Source organism: Pagrus pagrus, assembly GCF_965226575.1.
Source record: "Pagrus pagrus genome assembly, chromosome: 5".
Lineage (NCBI taxonomy): Eukaryota > Metazoa > Chordata > Actinopteri > Spariformes > Sparidae > Pagrus > Pagrus pagrus.
The window spans coordinates 28,988,121-29,006,608 of record NC_140189.1 but is presented as its reverse complement, the minus strand read 5'-3'; the positions used below and the strand labels follow the sequence as shown (position 1 = coordinate 29,006,608).

The window sequence follows — 18,488 nt, the reverse complement described above, 5'->3', positions numbered from 1 at the left end:
ATAAACATGACGAGCCTAAGTTTGAGGATTTAAAACACAACATTAAAAGACAAATCCCAGTAATAAGCAAGATTTACAGAAGGAAAAGTTTCTTTTTAGCCTTCTCTCGTCTGTAGTGTGTCAAAACTGAGCTGTGATGACACTTTCGTGAACTGTTTCGTGAGCATCACTTCACTTTACAACCACAGAAAGCGCTCGTACCAAAAACAGGGTTTGCCTCTTCGGTTTCTGTGTGGCCTCGTGACTTCCTCTGCCTCTGCATCTCATTCGGCTGCAGCGGAGAGTGCAGCTCTACCTTCCTCGTTGTGTGTGGGGGTTTTTTTTTATCTGACATCTTTGGCAGTGACAGCACAGCGACAGGAACCCTCGCTGTTCAGAACCGGCGTCGCGCTCGCACGGGTTTTTGTCCGGAGAGATCTCAGGACCGGTGAAGAGGAAGATGTTGAGGCGAAGGCCCTCCAATGCCTCGGAGAAGGAGCAGGTGCAGAAGAAGAAGGTGAGCTGAGGTTGTCGGTTTGTTTTTGGAAGGTTTAAAGTTCACGTTCCTCGAATTGAGTTTTTATAAATGTAGATATATCAGACTGTGACTGTGAAGGTGGTGGATGTTGGCGCTTCAACTCTTCGTGCAGCTGTCTTTGTGTGCACATCTTCTCAAAACAGGATGTCTGCTCAAGTTAGTGCAAACATCTGTGGTGACGCTGAACGAACCCACGAACACGCTCAACTTCAAACTCTTTGTGTTTCAAACATTTCTTAAGTGTCTCGTCTAACTTGTCTTTGGCCTTTGCACTTTTAAAGTTCCTCTATTCTGTCAGGGTGAATCATTGCTGCAGATGCAGCCTGAGTCACAGCAGGTTTTTGTGGGTGCCACTGTGAGAGCGAGACTCCTACGACTCGACACCAGCGCCCTTTAGTTTCCATCCACATCTCCCCTCCTGTGGTGTTATTCACGCCTCGTCATTACACATCTCATTGTCTTTGTTCCCGGCAATCAGCTCCCAGCTCATAATCATTGTCGTCGGCTGGAGAACATCATTGCTCCGCGACATGAGTCAACGCGCTGTGATGATCAGCGGTAATGGAGGATTGATTTATCTGAGAGCTTTGTGGCGAGAACCGCGGCAGGAGAAACAGACATTTACCATCAAAACTCGTAATAGCCTCGTGATAATAAAGGTCATTCGTTCCCCTGACTGCACTGGTGGTTTAAGTCTTCAGGGTCGACACAGACCGAGGCCATCCAGCACTGACTGAATGTCTGCAATGATTGGCTGCCAGCAAGTTGCTCAAGCTTTGCCCGTTTCCTGTGGTTTCAACAAAGACTTTAGAAGGATGAGCTGCGATTAGTCTGCACAGCAACATGTGGCTGTATGGAAAGTTAGACCAAGAATTTCCATGAGAGACGGAGGAAACTCTGCTTTTTTGCATAATTTTCACACCTTCAAAGTTCTTTGTTGTTGTTTTTTTTGTTGTGGTTGAAAACGTGATTGTTTTAAGAATCTGCAAGTAGAGCGGCAAGATCAGTCAGTTAGATTAGATTAATCAGTTAGTCACCAGCTATTGTGAAAATCGACTCATCCCTTCAGTCATTTTTCAAGCAAAGATCTCAAACATTTGTTGGTTCCAGCTGCTTAAATGTGAAGATGTGCAGCTTTTCTTGAAGAGTCTTTGGGTTTTGGACTGCTGGTTGGACAAAAAGAGCAATTTGAAAACGTCACTTTGGGAAATTGTGACGAGCATTTTCTCAAAACTTTACTTGACTAAAAGATTAATCGTGAAAATAATTGTTAGCAACATGCTACTGTATGTAAGAGACTTGAGCTGCAAGGATCAGCTAAGTGTCTGAAAAATAATCAGCAGTTGCTTTTATAATTGATTAACCATCATAGTTATTTGTCAAGCAGAGTCTACCTGTTTGATTATGAGGTTTTGTAAATCGAATATCTGCAGGTTTTTGACTGTTGGAGGAATTTAAAGACATCATCTTTGTTGTCATGAAACTCAGGCGTCATTCACTATTTTCTGACGATAAAAGGTTCAATATAAAATAATTTTAGATAACAACACTAAGAAGTTGTCAGCAAACTCCCGCACACTGTCTGACCTGCAAAAATACATTTATCAGCAACGTGTCTGTACTGAAACGTCATGTTTTTGCCTGATGAATGTCTTGTACTGAAACTTGTGCAGGCGTTTGCTGACAACTTCTAATCTCTCGCCCGTCTCCTACGCTACCGTCTGATGAAATAGATGTGCGGAGTTTTTATCTCTTTAGATTAAAACATTCAAAATTAAATTTGTCAGCATAACGCGAAGAAGAAGTCTACTGAAGTTAGCATGCTAACCAGCTAGCCAGGCCCGTTCTTCGTCACAGTACTTACTCCGAGCTGCCAGTCTGGACCGCTAGCTGCAAAGCTAACTGAGCTAACTAGCTAACAGACGCTACAGTAAGCAGCAGTTAGCAGTTCCTCTGGACAGTTATTACATATTGCACCTTTAAATTGGCAGATTGAACGATTATCAGTTTCAGAGCTGTAGCAGACTTTTACAGTAACTTTATTTTCATGTCTCCTTCAAATTAAGACTAGAAACATGGATCATTGATGTTGAGTTGAAGCGTTGTTGTCATAGACTTTAAACTTTTTGGTTTTCTTGTATCTGTAGTAAGTTTCAAAGTCAGTCTCAGTACAAGCTGTTTATTACAGACTGTCATGAATCATCACACATGGTTTCCTTTGTGTTTCCTGCTAAACTGCTGGACTACATTTATAACCTGTTTCAGAAGCAGCCACAACACCGCCTGCAACACGACAGACATTTAATGACCCAGATTCATGACTTTATCTGTGACAACCGAGGACAAACGTGTGCAGTTGTTTTTCCCGACAGATCCTCTGCACATTCACTCTGTCCACGTCTCTGAAGAGATAAAAGCAGCTCTGGGTTATCAGTGTTGCAGAAAAACCACCGAATAAACGGACTCGCATGTTTACATCCCACTGACCTCTGCTCTTGGTTTTGCAATGTTTTCTCTCGTTATGGAAAATTAAAATAAATATTATTTCCCCGTGTGTTTACAGCTCACTCTGCAGAGGTCCAGCAGCTTCAAGGATTTCATGAAGCACAAGCCGACCTCTCCTGTCGTGTCAGAGAAGGAGTTCACCTTGGATGAGAATGTAAGTTGGCCTGTTCCTCTCAAACGCGCGCATCATCAGACATACATCACTATTTCAAAAAAAGTAGAAGTAGATATGTGTTGTAAGTTCCTAAATGCCAGTTCCTACAGATATTTTATCACATTGTTCCTCGTCCGACCGTTTCAAACAGCCTCCGAATGACACCCGGGCCTCCAGAAGAGACAAAGCTGTTATCAGCGGCTGCTGTTACAGAAGTTTGTGCTTCCTGATTTGATGTGCTGCTGCTGCACGTGTGGGCAGATGTTCACACTTTAAAATTCGCAGAACTTTTAAAAAAAACTTCCCGTTAAGATGCTCTGTACAGTTGGAGGACGAGCTGAGCGTAGAAGTGCAGAAGAAGAGAGGAAGTAAGAAGGAGAAGCGTTGCACAGCGCTCAGATGACAGCAGCGAGCAGACAGGATGTCCTCCAGTGTGAGCCAGTCAAGCAGAGAGCCTCTGTGTCAGACAAGTGTTTGAACAGGAGTCTGACAGCCTCCCCCCCCCACCTCCAGAGGATTTAGGCATTTTTTATTCCACACTCAACTGTTGGCTCTTTGTCTCTGTCTTCGTCAGTGTGGTTATTTACTGCGTGTGTCACACTGTGGCTGAACACGTATCTGTATTTCCTGTTGTGCTTCGTCTGCAGGTTCCTTAAAAAGTCTAAAAATGTCTTGAATTGGATTTAAAAGCAGCGACTGTCTGACCAACTATAACTTCGTGATGTAGGACGGCAGTCTGACCGAGAGATCTCAGACACTGATTAAAGTTAAAACTACTACAAGGAGTTTTTAACCGGTTATGAAACATCAGTTTGCATCTATGTGACCTACATAAGCAAACGAGACAGCCAGAAGATTTAACTATTTATATTTAGCTTTTCGTTTTAACGTCTGCCACCAGGTCCGCGTGCAGACTGGAAGAGCCTGAGTGGTTCATTAGCAAGTTAAAACGAAGCAGGAGAAGATTTTTCTTGAGAAAATGTTATTTTTGACATCATATTTTGAGGTTTTGATGGTGGAAACATTAAAACTTTTGTCAGCAGGAGCCTCGGAAATCAACAAAATATCAAAGTTCACAGCAGGAGTTTTGAATTATGGGCTGCCTTCCATCACTAGTCAGCTGCTTATTTTCACTTGACTTGACCTTTTTAATAATGTTATAAACGAGGCCTTAAAAGTCTTAAATAGTCTCAAATTTAAGCTTGTGAGGTTTGAACTGCCGCACACATTTGATCTAATTTCATTTCTTTTTTGTCAAAATAAGTAAATCTCTTCTGGATGAAAGTCCACATTTCTAATGTTGGAAATCTTTAAACCTGACACTGAACTCTGAAAACCATATTCCTGCATAAAACCTGTCTCTGCACAGGACCACACATGTATAACTTACCTTTAGACTTGGATGCCGTGCCTGAATAAGAGAAAAATCAGTAAAACTTAACTCTTAAACTTGGATTAAAATCAACTTAAGAAGGTCAAACACCAAATGTAGGTGTGTGATACCTGTAGACACCCTGAGGAAGTCTAAACACAACATAAAGTTATGATCACAGTCTACAAGTGCACGAAAACCTTGCAGAAGTAGCTCTGTACTGTGTTTAAATCAAACAAGAACTCTGCTGTTATAAACTCTGCTTCAGTTTATTGTTTCACTAGTTCACTATCATGACATAAACCACTATCTGCCAGTTTCTAGTCACCACAGAGTGATATTTAAAAAGTCTAACACAACCTCCTGAATTAATTCCTCTACTTCCTCTAAATCTAACAGCAACTTCTAATTTATTTTCCTCTGCAAATTAGAGTGGACTCGACCAGCGCAGAGCGTCTCACAGAACATTTGTTACAATGAAGAGCCTCGTAAAAATACTGAAAACATCATTAGCTTTTATTACTGAGCCCACAGCCGCACAGTCGGGCTGCAGACTGAGTTATGTTTGGTAACGCTCTCTGAAACCGTCGAGCACCTGGCCACAACACAGCGCAGGTGTGACTGTGCGTGTGTGTGTGTGTGTGTGTGTGTGCATGTGTGTGTGTGTGCATGTGACTTTGTGGGTTCAGCAGAAAGAGTGTATGCAAACCCCATCACCGCACAGTCTGTTGGTTTTCTAGTTCATGAGAAATGATTTCTTGCGTCGATGCCACCGTGAACCACCGAGAGTCTTTGTAACTCAGTGGCAAAGTTTTGGCTCAACACACTTCACTTCATTTGAATAACAAATTATTGTACGTGATGATTTTTACTTTTTAATCTTAGGTGGCAGAGGGTGTAACGGCAGAGGAAGCTGCGAAAAGTGGCAGCAAACTGGGGAAGAAATGGCGCAATGTCATCTCACGCACCATGACCCGCAAAACATCCAAGATGGTGCAGAAGGCTCTGGCTGAGGAGGGGGTAAATCCTGTGTACACTCACAGTAACCACGTAGGAAGATCACAGACCTGAACGATTAATATAGTTAAAGACTTTAAAATATCACCTGTAACACATCAGTTAACAGTCGAGCATCGTTGGTACAGAAACACACCTCGACATCTACAGTAGATGAAGAGCTGCTGTTGGTACAGAAAGATTGAGATTGTCTCCATCTGGTGGACAAATGTGTGTACTGCGTTTTCTTTAAACAAAGTCAGAGTTTCTTGTTTTTCTTTTCTTTTTTTCTACTTCCAGAGATTAATCACACAAACATATAAGAATGTGACATGTTATAGATTAAACTGACCACACAGCTCCACACTACATTTGTCTTCACTGTTATTTTTAATCATAATAACTTCTTGAGAAAGCTGCATCATTGTGTGAACTTCAGTTTGGGTACAGCATCATTAGCTGAGGTGACTGAAGGTAAGTTGACCTCTGACCTACGCTGTCGTCGTCTGTGTCTGCAGGGTGAGAGCGGTGAAGAGCTGTCTCCGGTCTCCGCTGATTGGCTTCCAGATCTGAGTGCAGGACAGAGGACGTCCGTGTGCTCCACCGGCTCGGAGGACACCGCGCCCAGCCCCATCACCCGCCAGCTCTCAGGCAGTAAGTGTAGACGTGTATCCCTGTAGACTAAAGGCTTTCTAACTGTGATGGAGACACACTGAGGGAGGCGAGTCGTGCAGTTTGAGTCAAACTTCACAAGAACATCATTATTTCTGATGTACAGTCATAAAGAAACGCCTCTAAACTTTATAACTCCAGAACTCCCCTGAGAATCTTCACGTTTTAAAGTTTTCTTGAGTATAAAAGTAGTCGAGTACTAGTTATACGTACACGGATGAGTACATTTCAAACAGGAACTACCGACAGATAATTCGGCTTTCTTCTAATGGTGCCAATTTGCAAAAATGTGAACATATAAAGGCAGAAACAAACAACGGGGGTCCAACTGTGGCCCACCACTAACTCACTGACTCCATGGCAACATTGTACTTGCATGTGAAAACAGTGTCTGAAGTGTGAGGATGAATCTGACCCTGCGTCTTCCCCGTCCTCTTCAGGCAGCGACAGACAGAGCCTGGACAGCGGATACTGCCAGAGGGACAGCATGAGACTGGAGGAGAACTCTTACAACGGACCTTTCTGTGGTCGTGCCCTCGTCCACACCGACTTCACTCCCAGCCCCTACGACGTGGAGTCGCTCAAACTGCAAGTGAGTCTCACAGGGGGGAAACGTCTGTGGCCCTGGGCCTCCTCTGCTGTCTCGTCAAGTCGTCCTCCGGGGAGCTTGTTAACCGAGTGAAACAAGACGGGCCGCTTTAATTATCATTCTTTAAGGCAGAGTTTAGACTACATGCACATTACTGACAAAGTACCGTAATCTCAGTCGTGGTTGTGTCGCTGCATTGCAAATTACAAGATGTGAACAAAGAGAAAAGTCTGTTGGAGGGGACTGAAACGTCTCCAGCTTGAAATCTGAGGGATGTTTGTCCACGAGGAACACAGACGTATAAAATAAACACATTTTGCTCTGATCGTCTTTCTTTTGTTCGTTCTTTGATGACGTCATCATGACATCATCAGCCCAGCATCCATGCATCATCTCTCTTACAGAAAGGTGACATCATCTACATCATTGAGAAGCCCCCCGTGGGGACCTGGACCGGGAAGCTCAACACCAAAGTGGGCTCCTTCAAGTTCATCTACGTCAACCTGCTGCCTGACGAGAGCCCCCCCATCAGGAGGAGAAACCGTGACAGCAAGACCCGCCGAGACAAATCCAAACCCAAAACTCTGGAGGAGGTGCTGGACAGCATCGGTCTTCATGTAAGATGCGCTCTGAGAACACAATCTTTGTTTGGACCACGATCGTGGATATCCATCTAAAAGTCGGTGTCTTTGTCCTTTTGTGTTTCAGGAGCTGAGCTCGTTGCTCTGCATGCACGGTTTCCAGAGCCTGGAGGACTTCGCAGGACTGAAGGAGTCCCACCTCAACGAGCTGAACATCACCGACCCAGAGCAGCGCTCCAAGATCCTGAACGCCTCCGACCTGCTGAGAGACTGTGAGCTCACACACTGAAAAAGCTGCGATAATCTGTCATGATGACGGCAAGAAGAAAATAAGAAATCTGAGAAAAATGTCCCAGTAAAAGACGGTTAGGCTCTGCTGCTGCCACTCAGACGTCAGGTTTAGACAGTGTGAAGTGTGAAAAATGTGTCTTTGGGGAATATTTTATGCTACCATCAAATTTTCTGCCTCAACCACATAATTAGGAAGATTTTATGGCTCAGTTTCAGAGCGTTACACTCGCAGTTTGCAGTTAGGATCAGACGCCTGCAAGAAATCTTTCTCCTGACAAATCATCACACATCATTTCAAACAACAGATTTCTTTAATACACTTTACAGACTTCCATTAGCTCTCTGCACTTCCTGTCATATCAATATACATCTACATTATTGAGATTAATATTGGGATCAAGAGAAAGTTTATTAACACACCCGACTGTGGGAAATGTTGGAACCCTCCAGTTTTAATGTGTTTGTTTTTATTGGCGACACTAAAAACCCTCTATCATTATGAATAAGTATTTGTTATTGAGCTACTTATAATAGAAATAATAAAGATAACAATAATAATAATAATCCTTAATTATACAAAAAGGTTTTTTAATAGATTAATTGATTGTCCGGTGTCTCCTCTGCGAGACATTACCTGACCAACACAGACACAAAATAAAGAGTTATTTGATATTAATGGGATTGGTTTTGTTTTTAAGCTGAGCCTAAAGTTTCTCTCCGAAGCTGAAGAAATGAAAGAACCTCTCAGAGTTCAGGATTAATAACAGCAGGATTGTGTTGAGTTTTTCTGTTTTTAATTATAAACCCTCTTCGCCCCCTCTGCAGCTGAGTCCGAGCCAGAAGAGGAGGACGGATCTGGGGAGAAGGCCAAAGAGCCGAGGGACTCTGGCTGTTTTGAGAGCTCAGAGAATCTGGAGAGCGGTCGCGAGGAGCCAAAGACGGAGGAAGACCTCCGGGAGGATGAAGCATCGGAGGAGCAGACGAACCAGGTGGCCGAGAAGCAGGAGCAGCAGCAGGAGGAGGAGGAGAAGCAAACAGAGCAGCTGGAAGCTGTGCAGGAGCAGCTGCAGGAGCTGACGGTGGACGAAGGATCTTGAGAGGAGGTGGGAGAAATACTCAAACTTCAGGACTCTGATGGAGGTTTGGAGTGGACTGGTGACACAATGTAAGGTGGAGATACTGATGTTCTTCGTGTTCCTCTGCAAACAGCAGTTTCTCCTCGGGAGCCTCTGCTGGGTTTGACCGAACACGTATCATACGCATCGTTGTTTGCTGTCGTTTCTGTGACGCTGTGATGTAATGAAGCATTTTCCTTTCTCTTCGTCGTGTCGTAAATGTCTTATTGTCGTGCACTCTGATACAAAAATGAATGTAAAATATTTTCAGATGTTTTTTCATGTCACTTGAACTCAAATGTAACTTTCAGTAGTTTTACTTTTAACCTGTTACGAGGTCCATTACACTGATTTATGCCACATTATCATGAAGTAGTTAACAGTGCTGTAAATAGAGTTTTAAATAAAACATCATCCAGTGAGACGTCGTTGATGTAACTTATTATTTTAACTGCTTTATCTTAAGCAAGTTGACGAAAAAAACAAACTAGTTGAATGAAGCATTATAACTGTGTGATTCCTGCATAATTAAAAGTCAAACATCTTTCCTCTTAACTGTAGTAAACATTAATGTTGTCCCTCTCTGCTGAGCTCTAACGTTAGCTAGTCTGTGGATTATCTTGAGGAACACATGATTTCTGGAAAAAGACTAAAACTCTGCAGCGCACGCCCAAACATCTGGACGATAAGAAGAAAAATGTGTGTCCCTTTTTAAGTCGAGGTCCATTTCAATAGTTCCTTCCAGAGCTTTCAATGCTCATTTTCAGAAATATGTTTACCATGTTCACCGTTTTAATTGAGCTAGTCAGCATGCTAACATTTACTCATCAGCACCAAAGACGAACTACAACTGAGGATGACTGGTACATTAATTAGTTTTGCAGGTGCATGAGACAAAATAACATTTTGACATGATGCTGCCGCTATATGAAAAGTGAAGGAAACAAAGTTATGACAGTTCATCCTGAAGGAGGCCACAAACGTCTGCACCAACGCTGTTTCAGCTCCTGTGTCTTTAAGACCCGCCTCCAGAAAGGCCCCGTCTGCTCCGATTGGTCGGCTCTCACAGGCCTGAGACAGCAGAGGTTCATTTTAAGGCACAATCTCTGAAAACGGGCTATTTGGATTAGAGTGTTTTGATACTTTCAAAGTATTTACACGGCACCTCGACCTGCTTCATCATCAGAAAAGACATGAAATCTCACATATGGGAGCGATCTGCCACAAAAGCAGACGAGGAGGAGGATTAGAGCCGGGTTAGAAATACTGTTTCATCCAGCTGTTGTGATTCCTCCCCCAGAATTACATCCTGCAGAAAGCTGTTACACATAAATCAATTGTTTTGGAGGACGACCTCTGGAGAAACATTTAATTCAAGGGCACAAATGTACCTTTTATCCCAAACAAGTCCTCTGTTGAATATTTGATAACAGTGGATACGACGGAGCCTCCTCAGCGAAAGAAAATCCTCTTTTTAAAAGTCAAGTAATAATAAGACAATATTGTTTATTTACCGACACACTGATCATGTAAAAAGAAGTGAAGTAAATTGAATGAAATACATTGAGTCACAGTGTTGATACGAAACAAAGTGAACATAAATAAAGTTCCATCAATGGTATATTACTGTATCTGTATACATAATGCAATGTAATAGATTGATCAGAGCATTCAGATCTGATCACGTCACGGCATCTTAACACAGGGATCGTACGTACAAGAGCTCAGCTTGTCTGCAAACCGTTAAATCAAAAGTCCGACCGTCCCTTTTTTAAAATCTGTTACACAGGATTTCAACACAAGCGTCCCTTCACTTATCAGATATCAGTCACGTACATTCTGGCTTCTTCGGTGACAGCGAAATACACCAAACTGTCTCCAAACACTTCCCACAAAGAAAGTTCAGCTTTTAAAAAAAAAAAAAAACTCGTCTTCATTTCAACAAATAATTCAGCACTTCTACTTTTTTTACTTCACAGAAACGATAACGCTGCTCAGTCTGAGTCATCTCTCCTTTTCTTATCAGAGTGCAGCGAAAGCAAACGCAGATAAAAGGTTCATCTGGAGTTTAAACTGTTAGTCGATTGTCAAAAATGTTAAAAATTAGCTAATTTCATCTTCTCAGATCTAAAAGATTTTCTGATTCTCAATTGATTATTCTGGAGTTTTGCACTATTTGACATATAAACCAAACAAACGATCATTTAATCAAGAAAATCATCCACAGATGAATCAATAATTAAATAAACTGTTATTCGCAGGCCCACATTTATCTTTTATTAAGTGTCTAATATCAGTCTTGAGCTTCAAACTGCCCTCAAGGTACAAAGAAAACAATCCCAGCATCCTAAAATTTATTTTCCACCCCATGTTTGCAAATGTGTTTGGACTTAGTCTCTGTCAGCGTTCAGAGTCTGACACAAAGCTGTTGACACACTAGAGTTTCTACACGAGTATATTTCACAAACACTAACTCTGTCTTGCATACAACACAATCACTATCACAAACTCTCGCTATCAGCTAACATCATTTAAATACTGAGAATAAGCTTCACCCTCTCTCATTTTTCTCTTTGTGTGGATGCCGTCCCCTCGAGCGATCTGTGACCAAAACAAAATAAACTCTCTGTGCTCCGTCTGAAGTACACAGATGTGTGAAAAGAAAGGATCGAGCGCCTTTCTCTCTCTGCATCTCTGCTTTATTCTCGGCGATAACGAGCCAGCTGCCTTCGCAGCGGCCCTCGGGCGCACTGGAGAAATAACTGTCACAGCGAAGATGCGAGGAGAAGAAGAAGAGGAAGAAGAGGAGGAGTTAAATATGGGAGCTGTTTTGTTATAGAGGGAGGAGGCAGGAGGTCAGAGGAAGATCAGCTGTGGTGTGGTTTGCAGGAGGAGGTGCTCAAGCTCACGGGAAGCATAATTAACACTGGCCGCTCTTATTCTTAGAAAAACAAGAAGCCAAAAAACGTAAAAGTTGCTGCAGTCGTTCCCCCTCACCGATCAGCTGAGAGGTTTTCAGGACATCCTCACCTGCTAAAAACTATGTACAGTTCAACAATGGCTTTGCTTAGTTCCCGCTTCACGAGGTCCGTTCAGTGGTTCCCAACTCCTTCAGACACAAACATCTACCAGCTGTGATCTTTCTTTAATAATATTTTCACAGTATTTCGTATGATTTATAAGAAATATGTTTTTTCCTACTTTCCCGTGCATTTAAAAGAAATTTGGGACCTTTCGTCTTATACGACTTCTTGCTGAGAGTTAGACGAGAAGGTGAAATATGAAGCTACAACCTGCGTCTGTGGTTGGTTGGTTTAGCTGAGCATAAGACGGGACGGGGGGGAACGACCAACCTGGCTTCTTCAAACGTCTCTAAAGCTCAACTATTATTTTTGTTTAATCTGTAAAACACAAAAACAGGATGTGAAGAAACAGCCACAGTCGTACAAAAAACAAAAGATGTTTGGGGATCACTTTATAATAAATGGGTATATTTATAACTGGGCTGTAATGATATCACAATTGAACACGTGTGTATTATTAACACAACATAAATATTTCATTTTTTATCATCATAAATATCGTGATGTTGCGACGCCCCTAATTTATAGTTCATGAAACTTAAGTTGATGGTTACTTCACAGTTTACAAACAATGAAATGCTTTACAAATTATTTATCAAGCAATAAATAAATAATTGCTTAATAAATGGATTATAAAGCATTTAATTGTTAATAGTGATATAACTATTAACTCTAAATTTACCGTTTATTAATGATGGTTTTTATTAAGTGAGTTTTCGAGATGCTGGCAGCCTGATTTTGTCAGAGCAAGGCTAACCGTTTCCTCTGTTTCCAGTCTTTATGCTAAGCTAAGCTAACCATTTCCTGGCTGTAGCTTCATATTTACCACAAAGACATGGGCGTGGTATCAATTTTTCTTAATCGAACTCTCTGCAAGACACCTGATGAGCTATTTCCCAAAATGTCGAGCTATTCCTTTAATCGTCTCATGACCCCTTAGACTGATCTCAGCCCTCAGGTCGGGAACCACTGGACTCGTTAGTGTATAAACCTTGGCGTTTCTCACTGTTTCAATGGTTGGAACAGATCTGACAGGCTTCTCTGTCGGCTGCGTTCGATGGAGCAACTGTTGTGATAAGGCACTGTTACTACGAGTGTCTGCTATCATCAGAAGTCAGGCCTTTTCTCACACACACACACTGGGACTCTGGCAAAGCGTCTCCTGGTTACTGTGCGTACAGAAATGTCTATTTTCGAGCACCGACGTCACACTACATCCTTGATTATATAAAAATGGAAGGACAGGCGTTGGTCTGGATCAGATCACTTTTAAAAAAAAGATGCACGTATTGAACAACAGTACTGAATGCAGCAATATCAGAATACAAGGTAGATTTCGACTTGTCTGGAAGAAGCCTTCAGGATCTCTCAGCTAAGGATTTGCATGTCCTCCCCCTGCATGGACATCATGTGTACTCACAGCTGTAACCCTTCTTTCCACACTCGATAAAAAGACGCTCGTACAGCCTCCTCTTGGTTTGCATAGGGCATGTAATGTGCACACAACAGAAAACCGACTGTATGTATGAAGGTTTATACATGTCCAGAAGTAGGATCGTCTTTTGCCAGACACTTGCAAGGAGTATATTTGAGCTGGCCTCTCACAATAAACGTCATTATGCGGTTTTAAATGAAGAACAAAAGGAAGTACTGACAATCAGAACGGCCCACAGGTGACCTGCGGGGAAGTCTTGGAGAGTGTTTAGTCTCTGCAGCTTCTCCCCCCCCGCGTGTCTTTTCCATGCAGTGTTCAGAAGTCGGAGGAAGCTGCTGACTTTCCATTAAATCTCTCCCCATCCTGCAGGAGTAAGTGTCAATCAAACAGCCCTGCAGCTACCGGTGAGGAGAGGAGGGAAGAGGAGGAGCTGCCGCAGAAGCTCCGCTCTTCTGGTGGAATGTAGGGCAGGAGAAGATCTGAGTCACCTGCACAGTAATCAGACGTCGACTGTTAATGTTTCAGTTCCTGACCAGGCAGAATGACCGGGGGGGAGTGGCTACAACCGCAGCCGCCCCCTCATGCAGCTAATGGGTCTTGTCCTTGGTGATGGATGTTTCTACATCAGTCTCGGGTGAAGCCAGAGGCGGGGCCTTTGCAGGAGGGTGCTCCTCTTTGGGGGAGGGGCTCTTCTCTTCTGAGGCGGCGATGCTCGGCTTGGCGTCGTCAGGTGTGTGCTCGTTGGGGATGAGTGGAGCCGTGGTTTTCTGCAGGCAGAAGACAGCATGCTGAAAAGACGTAGATGCAGTAAGAGCCACTGACGACAAACTGAGCTGCAGCAAAGCATCACAGAAATGCCACGGCGTGTTGCTGAAACATGTCAGAAAAATGTCAAAAGCCAAGAGTCCAACTTCTTACATGTGAATATTTTCTGTTTTCTTTCCTCCTCCATGACAATTAACTGAATATCTTTGAGTTGTGGGCATTTGAGGTCATCATGTTAGGCTGATTGACATTTTCTGACATTTTACAGCCCAAATAACTCACACAGAAATCGACAATGCCCTGAGTCCTAATCTATAGCAGCTCGTACAAGATCTTTTGTGGGTCTGGAGGTTACCACCTAGACACGACCAGTGTCGGGGACTGAAAGTAACACCTCCAGACACACGGCTGAAAATAGACTTTCACTTATTCAGTGTTGTGATGTTTTTCAGATAATAATCACCATCTTCATTCACACTTAACATTCTTCTAAACAGACACTAAAACAGAACACAGTTAATAGAGTTTGGAGAAGATGCAAACACAACTTTATTATTTCTATCAAAAAAACTTCACATGATTTAAAGAGACGTTACTGTATGAAGAACACATCAGAGCAGCGATGGGCTGTGAAGACGTCATTCACAATAAATAAATAAAAAATATTTCATTTTCAATTGCGTTACTTCTTCTAATCAGAACAAATACAACAGAGGAGTTAAATGACATGTTATTCTTCATTTATCTGACCTGTTTTTTATCTGTTGTTTTGCTGAAGTCTGTTTTCTGCTGATTTTGTCCCATCTACTGACCTTAACCTGCAGTGCTGGGCGGCTTTGCAGGAAAAAACAATTTGAACAGAAGGGCAAAAATTATTTGACTGGGGTGCACGGACTTCAACACAACACTGAAACGCATCTTACATTGCTTCAATGACGAGGAACTGTAACTGCATGTGCTGAAAGGTATGCAAGGTTACACATCGTTCTGTGTCTGTGGATGAATGATTCATTTGCACTGTATTGCCTGAGGCCCTTCTTCGTCTTACTCTCATGTGTTGATCAGAGGTTGTATAATAACTGTTTTAAATAGATAAACAATGCGTGTAAGCAAAGTGTGTAAAGAGACACAAAATGGCTCCATGTCCACATGTACCAGGACGGCTCATCAGTAAGAAAAAGTGCTCTCCACTTAAAGCGCGCTACTCCTTTCTTCTCTCAGAAACTCTCTGTAATTGGTAGAGACTCTGTTTTATGTCGGCTCTCTATTCACTATCCTGCAGCCTCGATCCACTTCAGTGTGGTGAAGGGGGAGGGTACAGTGTGTGTGTGTCTGTGTGTGTGTGTGTGCTCACCGTGGTTTGTGGCACTGGGTTGCTGCTGCTGGTGGAGGAAGAGGAGGAGGGGCCAGCAGGAGTTGCAGAAATAGACGAATCCTCATCCATCAGTCCTCTTCTGTCCAAGACGCTGGAGGGCGAGACGAGACAATCAGTCACCGCATCCGGCTCGTTAATCTCTGACAAATCTCCAAAAGTCTTAACTCATAGATAACGGCGGGAAGTTACCTCGGGTACGCTGGCCCACAGAGCACCTCGCAGCAGTTTTTGATGATGTTCTTGTGGCTGTACGGGTTCTGGACTCTGTTCTTTCCCGACCAGGATCCTTTAATCTGTGCAAAACATAAACGAACACAACACTCAATCACTGGAGCAGAAAACCGTCGACCAACATCCCAAACACATCCCGACTTTCTGGCTGTTCTCTTTCAGGAAGATTTTCCCCGCGCTTTATACCTTATTCAAAAGCAGAGCTCCGTTTTTAGATGTTATTCCCACAGGCTCGGCTTTGACCTACTAAAAAAGATCTCGTCAGGGATTTAATGATTTCTGGTTTAATGGGAACTCTATGTGCCAGCGGGTGCCAACGAGCACAGCAACTACATGTTACAACCACCTGAATAATTCATTGAAAAACCTGATAATTCATACAAAGGAATCCCCCAGCAAATAACGAAGTCCTTCCACACTGTACTGTGTATAAACTCTCAGTGATGTGCATTATTTAGCAGCTCGCAGGAGGCACATTTAACTCCTAAACATCCAGTTCCCCTCTTTTGTTTTCTTCCAGGGTGGAAACATCATCTTATCCCACGCTGAATGTGTCTTCATGAATTCTGTATTGGCTTGTGTAAGTGTCATATGAGGCTTACATTGACTGAAATATTAAAACCAAAGATTTCATACCAACATTTTTACAGCCGCGCAAATACATCAAACAAAAATATTCTAGATGTCTTTCATACATTATTTAACACGTACTCCCACAAGCCTCTGCCTGACATATCTGGTGTCTTTGGAAACTTTGTGATCTCCAGTTGAAGGATGTCATTTCCACCAAGGACGGGTGGAGACATTTCTGTCCCGCAAAATTTTTTGCATTGTTTCATGTTGATGTTCTGACTTCAGTCTCTCTGAACGTTGTCCTCTGACTGTACAGCGAGAGAAAATCTGACTTAATAAAAATGTTGATACAATCCTTTGAGTGCCTTCGATGAGCTTAATGAGCAACAGTGAGAGGAGCGGTTTGTAGTTCGCATCCACTTTTTGCCTCTCAGGTTACATTTAGTCTGCTCTGCCCTGAATGCGCCTTAAAAGTAGATCTGCATCAATTAATCGATTAATCGATTAGTTGTAAACTATTACATTAATAAACTATTTAGATAATCAATAAATAGGTTTGAGTATTTTTTTAGAAAAAAGATCATGTGAATATTTTCTACCTTCTCTACTCGTCTTTGACGGTGTACGGAGTATTTTTGGGTTGTGGATATAACAAGACATTTGAGGACGTCATCTTGTGTTCTGGGAAACACAGATCAACATTTTTCACCCTTTCCTGACATTGTATTGATCTAACCACTAACCGAGAATGAGAATATTAGTTAGTTGTACCTATTGAAAGGAATTACAGCCTGACTGATATATTGGTTGGCCGATATTGGCCTATCACAGATACAGAATATCAGTATCGGGGAATAAGATACAAATGAATTTGTAATTAATAATATCCCAGCCAGTTTACTGTTTTAGTGTACTGGTGTCATTTTATATGATAAAGTTCATTTCTAAACTATATTGGCCGATATATTGATATCAGAATTTTGTGTTAAAAATCAGTCGGGACTGAAAATACACGTCAACATCTTCATCGACAGAGACACATGATTTTAAGCATCAACAATACATTAGAGGTTAACACAGAACTAGTATTTCTATATTTACATTTTCCAACTACTAATTAATTAATTAATTAATTAATTAATACTATTAGTGCTGGATTATTTAAGTGCAACTGTAACTACATATAAAGTTTAGATTATATTTTTATTTACCTGAACAACATGCAGAAGAAGACAAAGTATATTGATCTAAAAAAGGTTTCACTGCACAGAATGAGTTTGCACTGACACACATCAGCTTTTTTGTTTTTTAGTTGCAGTAGATTTAGGTCAACAGTCTGCCAATAAGGCACTCCAGTACTGCATGCCTACGTGTACCGCGTGTGTGTGTCTCTGTGTGTGTGTGTGTGTGTGTGTGTAGGAGACACAGTTGACAGAGCATGTGTCATCCTGTGGGAGACCGGAGCAGCTACAACACTCAAGGTGCCTTCTCTTTTTGCCCTTCTTCCACCATTTCTGTCTTCCTCCTCCTCTCCTCTCTCTCGTCCTCCCCCTCCGCCTCCCCCCAGCAGTATCTCTGGCAGCGTGCCCGGCCCCTGCAGGTATCGATGCATCTATTATTAGGCCAATCACAGATATTGAAACGGCCGGGCTGACAGCCATTGTTTCAACTCCTGCTAGAGCAACATTACACCGAAGGTGCATATTGCAGAGCTTCGTTACTGATTAAATGAAAAAAAATGAGGCCAGCCATCCCACAGGAAGAAAAAAGGGGAATTATAAATTAATCATTACAACAAAGTATGAGTGCACTTTCTTGCTTTCAGCCATCTAGAGCCTCCATCGCTGCTGCTGCTGCTCTCTGCTTCCAGTCAGAGCCTCTGCAGTCAGATCTGGGCCAACAAAGCCTCCAATAAAGTATACACACTGTAAACACTAGTATACACAGACGCTACATAAATGACTCCGTCTGTGGATTCATCCACCTGCATCACCACCACTCATCATCTGCTTTAGATCAGCCTGAACCCGTGTGTGTATGTGCGATGACTGTAAAATGACTCAGTGGTAATGAGAAGAAGCAATCAATATTTTTTTCTCCTCATTTAGCCTCACGAGCTTCTTCTAAATGTAGCTGACAAGTCGGCAGTCAGAAAGCAGCTGGTCTGTTTTGTTCTTATTCCAGCTCCGCTCTGTCATTGGTTTTATTAAGAATAGCAGCTATTCATGCATATT

At 42.4% G+C, this 18,488-nt stretch overlaps 2 protein-coding genes across 8 annotated transcripts in view; one reads left to right on the top strand and one right to left on the bottom strand.

Annotated features, from left to right (window-relative positions):
* Window positions 1-272: 272 nt before the first annotated feature.
* sash3 (SAM and SH3 domain containing 3) lies at window positions 273-9,214 on the top strand. Its single transcript, XM_084352628.1, has 8 exons — window positions 273-496; window positions 3,081-3,176; window positions 5,434-5,568; window positions 6,063-6,198; window positions 6,657-6,808; window positions 7,210-7,422; window positions 7,514-7,658; window positions 8,503-9,214. The coding sequence occupies exons 1-8, from the start codon at window positions 440-442 to the stop codon at window positions 8,772-8,774; spliced, it is 1,206 nt and encodes a 401-aa protein (XP_084208754.1). The 5' UTR covers window positions 273-439; the 3' UTR covers window positions 8,775-9,214.
* A 1,978-nt stretch (window positions 9,215-11,192) lies between these two features.
* zdhhc9 (zDHHC palmitoyltransferase 9) overlaps window positions 11,193-18,488 on the bottom strand; it is a 34,391-nt gene continuing 27,095 nt past the window's right edge. For 4 of the 7 annotated variants that reach the window (XM_084352418.1, XM_084352416.1, XM_084352420.1 and 1 more), the window contains 3 exons: window positions 15,640-15,743; window positions 15,430-15,541; window positions 11,193-14,098 (listed from right to left, as the gene is read on the bottom strand). In XM_084352418.1, the coding sequence (XP_084208544.1) occupies window positions 13,898-14,098; window positions 15,430-15,541; window positions 15,640-15,743 (417 nt within the window). In that variant the 3' untranslated portion in view covers window positions 11,193-13,897. Of the gene's footprint in view, window positions 14,099-14,825; window positions 14,910-15,429; window positions 15,542-15,639; window positions 15,744-18,488 lie in introns of all 7 variants that reach the window. The other 3 variants (XR_014622550.1, XR_014622551.1, XM_084352419.1) reach the window with 3 other exon arrangements.